The 15,237-nt window shown below is 50.2% G+C and overlaps 3 protein-coding genes across 3 annotated transcripts; 1 reads left to right on the forward strand and 2 right to left on the reverse strand.

Moving 5' to 3' along the window:
- Nucleotides 1–289: 289 nt before the first annotated feature.
- BDV37DRAFT_83355 (aminophospholipid-translocating P4-type ATPase NEO1) lies at nt 290–4,926 on the reverse strand. Its single transcript, XM_032091307.1, has 2 exons — nt 2,717–4,926; nt 290–2,664 (listed from the first exon to the last, which is right to left on the reverse strand). The coding sequence occupies exons 1-2, from the start codon at nt 4,545–4,547 to the stop codon at nt 695–697; spliced, it is 3,801 nt and encodes a 1,266-aa protein (XP_031943156.1). The 5' UTR covers nt 4,548–4,926; the 3' UTR covers nt 290–694.
- Nucleotides 4,927–5,611: 685 nt separating this feature from the next.
- On the forward strand, nt 5,612–11,825 carry sec16 (COPII coat assembly protein SEC16). Its single transcript, XM_032091309.1, has 3 exons — nt 5,612–5,793; nt 5,855–10,829; nt 10,888–11,825. The coding sequence occupies exons 2-3, from the start codon at nt 5,873–5,875 to the stop codon at nt 11,466–11,468; spliced, it is 5,538 nt and encodes a 1,845-aa protein (XP_031943157.1). The 5' UTR covers nt 5,612–5,793; nt 5,855–5,872; the 3' UTR covers nt 11,469–11,825.
- Nucleotides 11,695–13,650, reverse strand: BDV37DRAFT_83384 (checkpoint protein HUS1 family protein). Its single transcript, XM_032091308.1, has 5 exons — nt 13,364–13,650; nt 13,092–13,210; nt 12,230–13,034; nt 12,086–12,162; nt 11,695–12,038 (listed from the first exon to the last, which is right to left on the reverse strand). Exons 1-5 carry the CDS (start codon nt 13,404–13,406, stop codon nt 12,012–12,014), a joined length of 1,071 nt encoding a protein of 356 aa, XP_031943158.1. The 5' UTR covers nt 13,407–13,650; the 3' UTR covers nt 11,695–12,011.
- Between the last annotated feature and the right edge of the window lie 1,587 nt (nt 13,651–15,237).

Here is a 15,237-nt window from a genome sequence, read left to right on the forward strand (position 1 = left end):
TGATCTGTATGCATCATGTCTATGTTTGCATGTCCGGGGAGTTACTATCTGCAGCAAACATTGACCTTGTTGGCTATTAATCTATATGTACTAAATCACCCATTCTCTCAAATGGAGCACCAAGGTGCTATGAAATCTTATGATGATACTTTTTCCAATCTCACGCAGTATACAAGCGGGGGTTTTAACTTTCAGGTGGCGTTTCGGTAAACAACTCTATACCCTACATAGTTTACAGATTATCGTATTTAGATATTTTTCCGTGTTTAGATAGGGTGGCATCGTCTACCAAAGAACTGTTCTTAGCACAATGTACAGAGTACTCAAATGAACTTCTCATGTTAGCTCATCTTTTTCACACTGAAAAAAACAGGTGACAGTTGAACGCTCGAGACCAATGCTAACTTTGTATTATACGATAAAGCACCAAGGGGAGAGAGCCTGCCGGTTTTGAGAAAAGAAGGGAAATCACCTGAATTCCAAGATGTTATATATCTACCATGACAGTGCCTTAGAGGCAATATCAAAAGATATGCTTGTTACAACAAAATACTGGAAGTAAAAAAGCGCTCGCTCCAAACACCTTTCAACCGATGAAATATTCTTATCACATGCGAGAAGAGAAGTAACAGGTGGTGGTAAGTAGGAAACAGAATGAAGTGAGGAAGGGAGGTGAGAGGCTGATATGATTAAGTTAGCCCCTCACTTTTCGGTAGCTTGGAGGATGCCAGGATCGTTGAATCAACTTTCCAGCCCAGACGGGGATGATGGCCACGGCGACAACGGCGACGACACGCCAGACCCAATCCACAGTGATCACGAACTGCAGGTCGAAGTATTCGCCGAGGAAGGGGACGCTGGCAGCGTACAGGAGGGCTGTGCCTAGGAGGCAGAAGATCATTACAGGGTGCCAGGTAGTTATGGCGATGGCGACCATTAGAAGTTCGTTGATAACCAGGGCAGTGAATGATACGCTGATGAGTCGGGGTCCTGTGATTGTGTCTAGGAGGATCTGGGAGAGGCCTTGGATTACGGCCCCTTGGTATACGGAGATCAGGACCCAGGTGAAGAAAGAGCGATAACTTAGACTGCGGCCGGACTTGAGTTCTTTGTACAGTTCGGGGTAGAGGTTGGCGAGGTGCTCATCCACGTCACGATCAAGGACCAGGGAGAAAACGGGGGCGTTGGTGTAAACGGTAGCATAGCCGACCATGAGCCAGTTGATAAAGAGACCCTTGGGATCAAAGTGGCTGGCAATGCTGTACATGGTCTGGCAGGCGCTGATGATAAGACCGCGATGCATGATAAACTGTGCTAGTTTGGCAGACCGTTTGTAGGAGTTGCGTCCGTGCCAGACCATGAGCTTGGTGATATGGTGGAACTGCGTAATGCTGAAATCTGCTGCAAGGGAAGCCTGGCGTCCTTCTTTACCGACGATGCCAATTCCAACATCAGCCGACTGAATCATGGACACATCGTTGCCACCATCTCCTATGCAACAGACTCGCTTTTTGGTATATTGACGGATCAAGTCCGCAACCTCAGCTTTCTGAGTTGGGGAACATCGACACGCAACAACAGCGGGCAACAAGACTGCAACTGAGATGAACGCTGACCGGAATTGACCAAGCATAAGAGAGAGAGATTCGCCATCAATAAGCAGGCAACAGTCCGTTTTATTACGCAGAAAATCCAAAATTTCCTGGGCAGCCGATTTGTCTTTGACTTTTGCGACAGTATGGATGTACTGTCCTCTGGCAACTAATTTTGCAGAAATAGCCACACAGCGTGCTGTCTCCACCTTGTCCCCCGTCAACATCCAGATTTTGATTCCAGCGTTGCGGAGAAGTTCTAGTGATGGCTTAACGTCTCTTTGCAAACGGTCTTCGACCCCAGTCACTCCAAGGAGTTCCAGGTCTCGTTCCAGGTACTCGCTGATGACCTTGGCCATACCGATGTCCCGCCCTTGGAGAGCAAGCGACGCTTGCTTAAACTTCGAATCGAATTCCTGGTACTGCTGCAAGGAAAGCCGTTTCCTTCCCACAACCAGAGTACGTAGACCCTCGCGAGCCATGTTAGCAGTTTCCTCATCAAGCCAATCGTTTGCTGCAACGATCGAGGTCATGACCGTGTCTGCGCCTTTTTGATAAAACCAGATCTCGGGTCCTTGTTTGGGGGATTCTAATATTCCACCATCTGTTTCAAATTGCACGATAATGCCCATACGTTTGCTATCCGAGGTGAAAGGAAATATCTCAAGGATGCGAACACGTACAACGACGCCTCGGGTGTGTGTAGATTCGAGAACTATCGTCTGGCGGTCACGGTAGGCCAGTTTGAGCCCAACCTCCTCGGTGTACCGGACAATTGCAATTTCATCCGGCGAAGAGGCCTGGTAGTTTGTTACTTTCACACCGTCTTCTTCATCTGTTGTCGGCGTCACATTGTGGCACAAAGCAAGAGCGAGTATAACATCCCTGACACGCGAACCTATTTCTCTCCTCGTGCGAGGAGCTGCTCCAAGTCCTGTTTGGGTTCCAAACGGTGTCGAAGGAGTAGTCAATGTGCTACCAGAAAAGCTTTGTCTGACATATGAGGCCACCTCTTCCATAGCGTCGTTTGCATATGACACGGTTCCAACATGGATCTTCTTCAACTCCATTTCTGCCAAAGTCAGCTGACCAGCACATCATCCAAAGAAGGGAGAGAGACTCACCGTTCTGGGTCAAAGTTCCCGTCTTGTCCGACAACAGGTACTCAATTCTACCAAGATCCTCTGGTATAGTGCTTGTTCTTACAACAGTATCTGGTATATCCTTGTCCCGCTCGATGAAACGACCGTACACCGATTTGGCCATATCCAAATTGACACGCAAGCTCATGGGGATAATCGTAGAGAAGAGGATGAGATAAATCATGATCGCAACATACCACTCTTTATCATTAGTTGGCTGGAATCCTTCCAAGGCAACCAAGATAATGGACAGGGTGAGGGTCAAAGCGCATAGAATTTTGGTCAAGTTGTTAATTTCATACTCTAACAGCCCTACTTTGGAGCGAGATGGGGACGTTGAAAGTGCCGCTCGTGTCTGTGAACCAGTATAGATAATGACGGCATATGTTATCGTATTTGAGGCAAGGACAGTATTGGCCCAGGCCGTGTTATCGATCGTCAGCGGAGCAGATTTGGATTGAAATCCTTCGTTACCAGAATCATCATCTGTCTTATCAACATGGGGGTCGTAAAATCCGACAGGAGGCCCTAACTCAATAGTGCCAACAAATTCATTTACACTTTTATCTGGTGCGCTTGCAGTAACTTTCAACCGAGAAAGGTCCATAAGTGGAAGGGTTTGCGATAGTACTGATGGCAGGCGTAGTTTCCAGTCTGTTTCACCGTCCAGCTGATCTGTGCGTATGAACGTATCGCTAGCCGACGATGCGTTCGTAGTTTCTGCTGCGGTACTCGAGCTAGGCTCTGCCGTAGGCGGTGCTGAACTTTGGTCCGCCTGTATAAGATCTGTGGATGGCTCTGTCACGGTGTCCTGGTGAGCCGTGTCATTCGAAACGCTTTTTAAGATCACAACATCGGCAGGAAGGCGTTGGTTCTTTCGGATTTTCAAGACATCACCAACTTTCAGGTCCCGAGATTTCTTAGTAACTTGCAGGGAATTTGCAATCTCGGAGTTAACATCGCCAGACGCAGAAGCCGCCTGCCTCCCAAGAGGCTTGTCAAATGCTAGAACGGAAAACTCCTCTGCATTCGCCTCTGCGTCCCTTCGCCGTCGACCGATATCATCCAAAGCTTCTTTTCCAAGAGATATGGAAACGACGAACGCCAATGGCGCAATGTAAGAGGACATATAGCCTATCCGAAGCACAGGAATAATTTGTGAAAGTGCGACAAGGAGGAAATAGATGTTGAAAAAGAACGAGAATTCGTTGTACAATGTACGGGGCAAGAAACTCCATGGAGTATATTTTGCATTCGAAACGATATTCGGCGGGTATTTGGACCTTTGTACCTGTCCTACAAAAACATCGCGGGGAGGCTTTGCTATCGCAGTTTCACTCTCAGTTGACGCCGAAGAGCCTGAGAACAAACTTGCTATTTTAGCACCCGGAAATCGGAATCGACGACCCCTATGCGGCCCCCCCTCGTTATCCGGATACGAGCGGCCGGACTCATGTCGACCTTCCTCCAGTAGGGGCGCATTGTCATCAGTATAATTGCGAGAGCTCGCGTGGGACCTTCGCAGGCCGTCGTCGTCTCGATCTTCGAGCAAACGATCCATGTCCTCCGATCCCCTGTACGTCCCGGAGTGACTCCGGCCCCACACTCGATCTCTTACGCCCAGGCGCAAATTCCTCAGCGCAATCCCTGGTCCATGGTCCCTTGGTCTCCTTGGTTCGTCTGTTGAGCGTGGGGAATGAATTGTTGCCGTGGTTGGATCAAGCTCCTCCAAGTCAAGGTCGTCGTCCGAACCAGAATCACCAGCGATGCTGGCTCGGGCGTTGGGGTTTAAATAATCGGATGATGAAGGCATGATGAACAGATCACAGACAAATGCGGTGTAAGTCCCCACATCCAGGGGAGCAGTCCTCAAGCTCCTGCACTAGCAAATGATATCATGTCACGTCGAGTTGCATCCAAGACTTTTCAGCAGGAGCATTGTTGATGCGGTAGGGAGATATTCGGGGTTTGGTCGCGCAAAATATCGGCGGTATGGTTATCGGATGGGGCGCAGAAACGAAATGAAGAGGTACAGGAGTTATATTTGTGTCTGTTATTGTCAAGAGCAAGGGCGTTCGTAATCTCGAGTGATGGTGGCCTAGAGTATGGAGATGTTAATACCTTAGTCAGGAAGCGCAGTAGTGGAGGCGTCCAATCACATGATTGGATAGTCGCAGGAGACGTGTACTAATTGTGGCGCATCAATAAATGGGGTGTGTTGTGAAACAGCGATGTCATAGGTGTAATTATAAGATTATACCTAGGACCACTGTCTTGCGTAGATTGATTTTCGTCAGAGCATAGTAATTATTCCTCGGGAGTTGTAATTGTGGCTAGTACTGGATAAATGCTTACAGTGCATAAAAATTGCATTCGTATTGGGAGTTAAGTTAATGGCCCATCAATTCAATTATCCACTGTATGGACTATACCTAACTAATCAGGTTGGCAATTAGGATGGTACTGTCTGGCAGAACAGTATTTCTACCGCCCTGGATACCGCTTAGCCATTTTCCCCTGTTTTCCCTTCCATTTTCCCTAGGCCTCACTAGCTGGTTAGTTCGTAAGAAGGATGACTATGGTTTTAGTCTTTCCCTTTGAGCCATTAGGAACGACGAATTGGCTGCATCAGTTTCAAAGAAGATTTACACTGTCAAACGTTCGGTTGACAGTACGCCGGTCCCGCTTTTCTGCTTCACAGCGCTGCACTGCCATGCATCCACGTGACCCTACAACAGAATAGGTGGCCCTTCCGCCTGGAACATTAATCGCCCGCCCCGGGTGACGGGCGCGTCCCAAGGGTCCGATAGGTCAATAATAGTTAACTAGTACTTGGAGTAATAAGACAGAATCCGGAAGTCCGTAACGGAATCAGCTGTTGGATTCCCAAAGTCGTGATTATTGTTCTTCCTGGATATGCGGCCATGAGTCCTTATTTCTTTTAATTTCTTGTGATGAATTAGTTCCCTTCAACGCAAGCTGTGTACATTTCTTATTTCATGTTTTACTAATTAAATAATTCTACGCCGTTGCCATTTTGCGTCGTCGGCCCTGCCAGGGTGAGCCTGTGGAAACGTGTCATGCGATCTATTTTAAGCTAACATTTTACCGCCGAGTTAGATCTCATATCCAGCAAACATGGCTCATAATGAGGTATCGGCCGCCTGGCATCCGGCTCTCAGATCGGAGGATGGTGTACCTTCGAATGCACCTATCTCGGACGACCTAACACAGGAAACGAAAGATTCCACAACAGAATCTGCCGCCGAGCTCAACTCTCCCCAGGCATTTATACAAGAGAACGAGTTTCATAGCAGCTCTTCATCCCAAGATACCGATGCTTCTGTTGACGTGCAGCCTACAGTCGCCCCGGCCGTAATGGACTTAGATACTCCGCCGCATGCTGAGCAAGTCTTGACTCCCGAGACTGGTCAGGAGAACACTGCAGAGGATTCCGCGCAGGAAGATATCCCAGGTAATCAGCAAGGGTTGCTGCAAACAATGTCCGATGAGCCTCGTGTTATCGAGACTTCTGAGGAAAGCGCGCCTGCGTTTGGGGGCGACGCGAACGGGTCTCACGATACCACGGCGCCTGACAACGTTATGGACGAATCCTTTTTAGAAGAACATAACACTACAGAGCATCGCGAGGATAACGACGCAGCTTCTTGGTTCAATGAGCAGGTTGATAAAGGTGACCATCTGACTACCAACGAATTTGTGAATGACGATAACCAAGAGTTTTGGGGAAGCCCTACAAATGGTGATGCCGGGGACGACTTTTTCAGCCAGCTGAAAACCCAAACCAAGCCAATTTATATTCCACCTGAAACAGAATCTAGATATGAGGAGGGTGTTCCGTTGCTAGATCATACTGTTGAGTCACCAGCCCAGCCTTCTGTGAAGGAAGAGAGTCAGATCGATAAACTGTTTGAGAATGATGGTGACGATGAAGGTGGAGCATTCTTTAATGAGGTTCAGGGATCTGTACCAGAAGAAGCAGAACCATCCCCCCATATTACTCGCAAGAGTACCACACAAGTCATCGGCTCGCTTGACGCTTCCCCCGACTCTCCGGTCAGCGCCGCATCCCCAACAGCTCAGGAATTTGACAATATCCTAGCGGCGGCTGCATCAGAGAACCAGGCCAAGGAGGATCTTTCTGACGATGATTTGGCTGCAAAGTGGCAGGCTGAACTGTCCAATGACCAACCTGAGAAGGGTTCAGAAGATGACTTGGCTGCTAGGTGGCAAGCAGCGCTTGATGACGATGACGATTTGCTTTTGGAGGATGAGATTGACGAGGGCTCGAACAATCGTCAAGAGTCACTTCCTCAGGATCTGAATGGGAGTGTCTACGAGACGACCCAGGCAACCCTGAGCAGTCCCTTCGGTACTCCGCAGAGCTCAGCGCGACCCCAGGCGCAACCCACCAGTTACACGCCACATCAGCCATCCACATCGGATTTACTACAAGGGATCCCAGGCATTGCTCCTCAATCAAGTGTCGCTCCAATGCAAGACTATTTTGCAACCCCACCCCAGCCGCGGCCGACCGCAAAGAGAGCAGAGAGCTTCGCAGAACGCTCTAAACAAGGCTACAAGTCACCCTACGACCTGCCAGATGATCTTACTCGTCCTCGCAAACCCGTGGTCGCCCACAAACCGGTTGTCGCGCATCCTGGTAGCATGCCACCACCACCACCTCGGAGTAGCAGTATCCCAGGGCCTCCCCCCAATGCGTCAGGGGTACCTACTCCACCTCCGGCGGCAACGTCAGTTCCAGCTCCACCTGTCACCACACCTAAGAACTTCTATGAAGAACTTCCTTTGCCGCCCCCTCGGCCAAGATCCCGGCCCGCGAGCTCGGGACGTTATACGCCTACTGCTAATATAGTGACGTCCCCACCATCGCACTCGCAGCCGCCGCCGCCTCCGCCCCCAGCGAACCCATATGCTAGCCTCTCATCTCCTCCGCAGGACAGTGCTAGTGTCGGTTCTCAACCTCAGATGCAGCAACCAGAACGCTTAGATCCGTATGCAAATCTATTGGGCCCCGGTGCTCCAGGTGCCCCGGCAGCGCCTAACGCAGCGTCACGATACTCGCCTAAACCACCTACTGTACAACCTGGGACCAAACCTCCATTGGCACCCAGGTATTCCCCGGCACCACCCCAGTCCGCTGCCCCGGCACCACCTCGTACCCGCTATGCTTCTCAGCCATCCAGCGTCTCTAGCCAGGGGGCTGTTTTGCCCTTCCAACCACGTACATCAAGTCCGTTGGCTCATCATGAAAAAGTCTCATACCATCCGCCAGAGGGTCTTGCTATCAGATCTGTTCCAGAACCAGCATCTAGCTATGCTCCCAACGGTATGCGGCCGCAACCGGATGAGCAGGAAGTTTCTAACTCGATCACAGCTCCCGTTGGCGCTGTAGATTCAGCTGTTGCGACGGCGGTTCCTGAAAACGTGTCGGCGGCTCTTCAGCCCACCTCACCTCCGAGGACTTCGTATGCTCCTCCGTCGTATATAAATGAATTTTCAAAGCGTGTTGCTCCTATGGCCAGTCCTCCACCGGCGGTTGTGCCTCCTCCTGGTGACGCTCAATTTGTTCAGCCTCGCAGGTCACAAACTCAATCCCCTAGCCAACAGGCATCGGCTCCAGGATTGTCTGTACCCTCGGATCCTTTCCAGCGGCCTGCTTCGGTTCATGCTCCTGCTTCCCCCACGAAGTCTGCCAACCCCTACGCCCCATCTCATGTTTCTCTCCATCACCGTGTTCTGTCACAACAACTTGAGTTCATCCCACCCAATGATGGACAGGAATTGGATCCACTCGAGCGATGGAAAGGCGCCCCAATTGTCAAGTTTGGATTTGGCGGCTCTATAACGTCATGTTTCCCAAAGCATGTGCCTCGATATGCTGCTGGTCAAGCCGCGCCAAAAATCAAGTCTACCCCAGGAGAAGTGAAAATACTCCCAGTCAACGATTGGGTGCCTATCACTGAAGGCATTGTGCAACATCCCGGTCCACTTAAAAACAAGTCTAAGAAGAAGGACCTAGTTGCCTGGCTCTCGAGTAAGATCGTGGCATTCGAGAATGAAGGCATCTCTGAAGCAGCCCAATTACACCCTGAGTCTTCGAAACGGCATGACGAGAAAATATTACTGTGGAAGATTGTTCGAGCATTGGTAGAACACGATGGTGTCTTGGAAGGGTCGGCTGAAATAGAAAAGTCGTTACGCTACATTATATTCCCTCACCTGCAAAGTTCAGAGTCGGAGCCGACTTCCGGAGTCAACCCCCCAGCCTTCAATGCTTTGCCGCCACTGAACGCCCCTTCCCAGTCGGATGCTACTGACAGCCAGTCAATAGAGAGCATTCGCAATAGCCTTCTTGTGGGCAACCGGGAGAAAGCCGTATGGGATGCGGTGGACAATCGTCTATGGGGTCATGCTATGATAATCGCCTCAACCCTCGATAGGTCTGTCTGGAAGCAAGTCGTTCAAGAATTTGTCAGGCGTGAAGTCAAATCTACGACTGGTAACTCGGAATCCCTTGCCGCACTCTATGAAATTTTCGCCGGAAATGTTGATGAAAGCGTTGATGAGCTTGTCCCCCCGTCAGCAAGAGCGGGATTCCAGATGGTCAGTAAAGTTGGTGGACAAGGGCCGTCTAAAAATGCCCTTGAAGGTCTGGATAGCTGGAGGGATACGTTAGGGCTAGTCTTGAGCAACCGCAGTCCCGAAGACCACAAGGCCCTGTTGGCCCTCGGTCGACTGCTCTCATCATACGGTCGGACGGAAGCTGCTCATATTTGTTTTATGTTTTCACGCGCCGCGGTATTTGGCGGTGCAGATGACCCTCAAACGAGTATAGTTCTCTTGGGAGCCGACCACCAACATCTACCCATGAACGTGTTGCAGGATGATGATGCGATCTTGCTTACTGAAGCATATGAATATGCAGTTTCAGTCTTAGCGGGATCTCCTACGTCTACATTACCCCATTTGTTGGCGTTCAAACTCATTCATGCTTGTTCTCTGGCAGAGAATGGTCGCAAATCGGAAGCTTTGCAGTACGCCGATGCCATTACAGCAGCTCTAAAGGCAACTACAAAGCCATCTGGCTATCACAACCAACACCTGCTTTTCGGAGTAGACGAGCTCTCGGCGCGCTTGAGACAAACGACCAATGACAGTGGGTCTTCTTGGATCTCTAGACCAAGCATGGAGAAGGTTTCTGGTTCGATGTGGGCCAAGTTCAACAGTTTCGTTGCTGGTGAAGATAGTGACGCCGCCTCAACAGGTTCCGGAAAAGCTGGAGACGGAGATATTGGGCCGTTTGCTAAGTTTTCCGGCACTCCAACCGTCAGTCGGTCGCCATCCGTGTCGGACTTTGGGCCCTACTCCTTGCCTGCAGCCCAGTCAGCGCCAGGCAGCGGCCCTTCACGATATCAACCGGGCAACCAGTACATCCCCAACTCCTCCCCTGAACAATATCGTGGAAGATCATCTCTTGATTCCCAGAGATCATCGTCGTTCGGGTTCCCGTTTGGGCAACGACGAGGCTCCCAAGAACCATCGACACCTGTTGAAAGCAGCGCGTATCCAGGTGGCTCACTTTACGGGTCTCCATCTGCCGCGGGCTATCAATCTACCCCCCCTCAAGCGTCGTATATGCCCCTGGCGCCTGTTGTGGAAGATTCAGCCTCTCAGCCCTACCCTGTCGAACCTGCCCCAATGCAAGGATCCCCTGTGAATATCTCGCCCTACCAACCCCCAGTTAATGAGTCCTTTGGCGAACCTCTGGATCAAAGTTTGGCGACAGCACCTGCATCTGGCGTGGCCGGCTACTTTCCGCCCGGTGCCGGTAGTGGCTATGAACCACCTTCCGTCGAAATTAGCGCAGCTCCTACATTGGACACCGCGGAAGAGCCCACTCATCAGGATGTCCTAAAAAAGAAGAAGTCCTTCATGGACGATGATGATGACGATGACCTTGCGGCGCGTGCAGCCGCTATTCAGAAGGCTGAGAAGGCACGCAAAGACCGCGAAGCCGATGAGGCCTTCAGAAAAGCTGCGGAAGCTGATGGTAAGTTCTGTCCTTAGATGTTCATACTTGGACATATTATTGATTTTTCTGTGCACAGCCAATAGACCCCCCGCTGCAGCGAAGAAATCATGGTTTGGCGGTTGGTTTGGAGGAGCAAAGAAAGAGAACGACAACAACCACAACAACTCGGGGGGGCCTATCCGTGCCAAACTTGGCGAGGAAAACTCTTTTTATTATGACAAGGAGTTGAAGAAATGGGTCAACAAGAAAGACCCGAACAGCGCCAGTGTATCACGTGGCACACCGCCACCACCCAAAGCGTCGGCTCCTCCTAGCAGAAGTGCCAGTGGTAGCACTGCACCGCCTGCAGCAAGCCTGGGCTTGGGACCTGATAGTAGGCCTCCGTCGTCTGCAGGTGCTCCCCCGTCACTATCCAGCAGCCCAGCACCACCCTCGCTTGCTGCCCCCCCACCTATGCTAGGCACTGCTCGGTCAGCCTCTACTGGTGCAGCCATGCCCACGCCACCAATGGGCTCCTCTTTGCCCCCGCCCCGCCCTGCAACATCGCTGAGCCATGCCAGCTCCATAGATGACCTTCTTGGGGCACCACAGGCACGCAAGGGCGCCCCTGCTAAAGGGCGGAAGAAAGGCCGATATGTCGATGTGATGGCGAAGTAGGCTAGCCAGCCTACTAGATGCGGGGTCTTTTTATTTTTTTTTTCTTTTGTGTGATCATGTCTTACGATTTTCCTAATTCCCGGCCCCACGTTACTCTTTGCACATCGTGAAGCGCATACGGCTTGCGTGTGCTATAGAATTCTTCTATCCGCCTGCACAAAAGTCTTGCATAGTGCATTGCCTCAATGAGGAGCACATTCTTCTTCTCGACCCCTTTGCATGACCAATATATTCCCGTGTACAATAAATATTTGCATATGCACCTTATGCAATGCTTATTGCTTCCCCTTATTCCCCTTGATGATTGCTTTGCTTACACTTCTATCCATCTGAGATCTTGGCATTGAGTGATGTGGAGGTCTCGAACCGAACGCTTTCTGCTGCTTCGAGTTTCACGGAACATGAACGTTTATTATTTGAACATTTTAATGGTATTATAATAATTTCAACCTTCGGACGCTCAACGTTATGTGCGCTTCTATTGCGCGTACCTTTGCATGCAGAGACTGTAATACATGCAGAATCCGAGCCCAGTAATTCTATTCAGGCCGCGTAGGAATTGATATAATACTGTCCCTGTCAGTCTGAACCTCACTATGTCGACTTGAAAAACTCACCGTCAAACAAGAATCTTCTCCGTTCCAGCTCCCCGGCAAGTAAACGTAGAGTATCAACGCTGTCTCGTGGATAAAGCCTGTACGCAAGTCAACAGAATCAGCAAGGTGCTCCAATCACTGTTGTAAACGACGTTCTCAACTTACATGCAACGACCTTAGGACTCAATCGCCCAACACTCAGCACCCTTCCCCAATCCTTCCCGTCGATTCTCACTTTCGCCCAACCAGCCTCATCATCATCGTGTAGAGCTCTCATCCGCTCACTAGGCAGCTGCTCAATTTCCGTCTGAGTGAGCTGCCCCGGGTCCAGCGACGGGTTCACCAGATCCGTCCAAACACTCGAAATACGCAAGGCATCCGTAGCGATCGCCAACTTCAGCGATCCATGCATGTTAGCCGATAGTTCCAGTTTAGGCGAAATAGCAGACACGACCGCAGAACCCGAGGAACCCTTGGAATCCGCCGCCAGCTTAGTAAACCGCTCGGAGATACTCTTCAACTGGAACAAACTCGGCAAGATGATGTGCACATCGGGGTCACGACATCGCGGTTCATGGAGCCCCTCGATGGCAGATTCATGGAGGACTTTTACAGGAATTTCCTGCGTAATGACCGTCTCGCGTTCTCGGGGCCCAGAACCGGCTGCTGGTCGGGACGCACTGGTTGCCTGACCTGCGCGACCAGCATCCTCCCCCCCGAGAGCCGGGCCGGTCATGGCTGCATGGTCCGATTCAGCGATGCCTAGTGCGTTGGACCCGGTGGTCCAGGATGATGCGTGGATGGTGAGAGCCAAGAGAGGGACGTTGCCTTTTTTGGTCAGACGCAGTTGGGCTGACGTCGCCGCTACGGCGGAGCGAAGGGCACGGTGGAGAGCCCCGACGGGGACTTCGAGGTTGATGACCCCGGAGTTGGATTCCAGGATATAATTGGTTTCATCGAAGATGGCTTCCTGGTACGATTTGTTTAGATAGGACCTTCTTCGCTCGGATGACACTGGGTTACATACCACGGGTAACTGCGCCCAGACTTGGGTGCCTTGATCAGGGATGATGGTAAATCGAACGGTTCCATCTTCCAGTCGCATCCAGCATACTTTACCCAGCGATGAGAGGGATGCTGTCAACTCTATAGATAGGTGTTAGTGCTTAGTGGATTGCTGGGCATTAGATTAGGTTGAAGCATCCATTGAGACTTGGCGGGAGCGCCAACAGGCAACGTTGGTTTACAGGAAGAAAGGAGAATCCAAGGGGACCAAGAAAAAGGGCAGACAGCACTTACTTGAAAATGTTGCAGCGTTAGCGAGTTGAGTGCGAAATCGCATCTTTAATCAAGGCATGTTATGGCATCACATAGGGATCGAGAGTTGATTCGATCTTATCAGTCGACGTTCCTTATCGGCGATAAATTTAACCCTGACGCGGAAAACACGAGACATGGCCCAAGTCGCTATAGTACTGAGTTCGTGAGCATTTGTCTTTTTCTTTTTCGATTTTCAGTTTTATTCTCTATCTGGAATTATTATCGCGTTTTAATCCTTGTTTTGGATTATTTGATTGGGTAGTAGAAGGATAAACGACCAATTTCTGTGTTATTTGAATTCCAAACGATGCCGGCCGACATGATATATATATCTTTCCTGTACTCCGTACATTGTGACCTCCAGCCACTGTCTCGATACCCTAGCACTTTCATTCGCTTTGCTATATCTTCCAGCCGTAGTAGGTCACTGTTCTGCACTAGACAAGATCACTTTGATGGCCTGTGCCGACATCGAAAGGGCAGGACGCATACGAATCGGCTTAGGGTTTGACTATTTAGTATTGGGTGAGGTGACGAGATCTTTAGATCCAACATCAGAAACCGTCCCAAGACCACAAAATTCCTCATTCCATACTACAACACCCATCTGGCCCCTTTTCTGGAAGCTGGTTCTAGACGTTTGACGAGTGGGACAGACCAGGCAAATGCCATTGGAGATGTTTCGGGTATTAATTAGAGCGACGGAATGCTGAGCTTGGGGGTTGATCCCCACGTGGCTCATGACAACACCCTGCCATCTACGTACAAAGTGCAAAGTGCATACTAAGCCCTTGAGTACTCCGTGTTGCTTCGAGACCGTTGTCTCCCCGGTCTCCGTTGGAAATTAGACTTACCTTACTCCGTTCTCAACCTTGGCAAGAAGGTTGAATGCCTCCCAGATTAAGGGTCAGGTATAGCCCTGCCTCCTTGCCTGTGTCCGCTGGCTGTCTTGGTTTCAGATCAGTCGCCGAAGGCTGAATGGTATGTACAACAAGGGTGTTGTTTTGCAGATGCCGTCTCCTTCAATGCTAAAACCCTTGGTCATAATCCAGGATCGGTTTCAGCTAATGCAAGCTTTCTAAATTTATCATCCTCTTTGGTCACCACCCGCCACACTCACAAAGCTATTTGGCACTTCGATTGATGGTTCATGACTTGGATTGACAATGCATGGTCAGTCCCACCGAGGAATTATCCATTCTCGCCACCACAGCCCTGGGGTTGGCACTAAGACGATAAACGTTGTAGGATGGTGTTCCCAAGAAGGAATATCTTGTCAATGCTCTTATGACGGGTGCGTCGGGTAGCAGAGAAAAGGTAGTGTCAGTGATCTACTGCGGCAATATGTAAGGGGTGTCGATCACAGATCGATTGTTGTTTTGGGCTTTAGGGTACAACCTAATACCTCGCCTCTTTCGCGTGGACGCGACTCAATGGTCTTCGAGTGTGACCGAAGCGCGTCTTTTATGGAGAACGAAGTTCAGCTAACTCAGGATGCGCGTGATGACGACTACATATTATTATGGGTACTTCGGAACTTTTCATGGTCTAAGATGGGAGATAACAGCATTGAAAGCCCTGATTCCCTACAAAGAAATGCAAGGGAAAAGTCCGTGCATAAACATGGTTTCTATGAATTGACCACCCTTGGCAGGATATACTGCACAGTTCATTTATGAATTGGAATTTACAAAAGCCTATGGATCACTTTGTTTCCGTTCGCCCCAGCCACCCACAGGGGAATTGAGGGAGACTCCACTGAGCTAGGGGGATTTTGTGTCATGTAGCTCTAGACATACATACATACCGATATAACGTCCGACGGGATGTTATACAGGAGAGTTCATCTGCAT

Source organism: Aspergillus pseudonomiae, assembly GCF_009193645.1.
Source record: "Aspergillus pseudonomiae strain CBS 119388 unplaced genomic scaffold BDV37scaffold_20, whole genome shotgun sequence".
Lineage (NCBI taxonomy): Eukaryota > Fungi > Ascomycota > Eurotiomycetes > Eurotiales > Aspergillaceae > Aspergillus > Aspergillus pseudonomiae.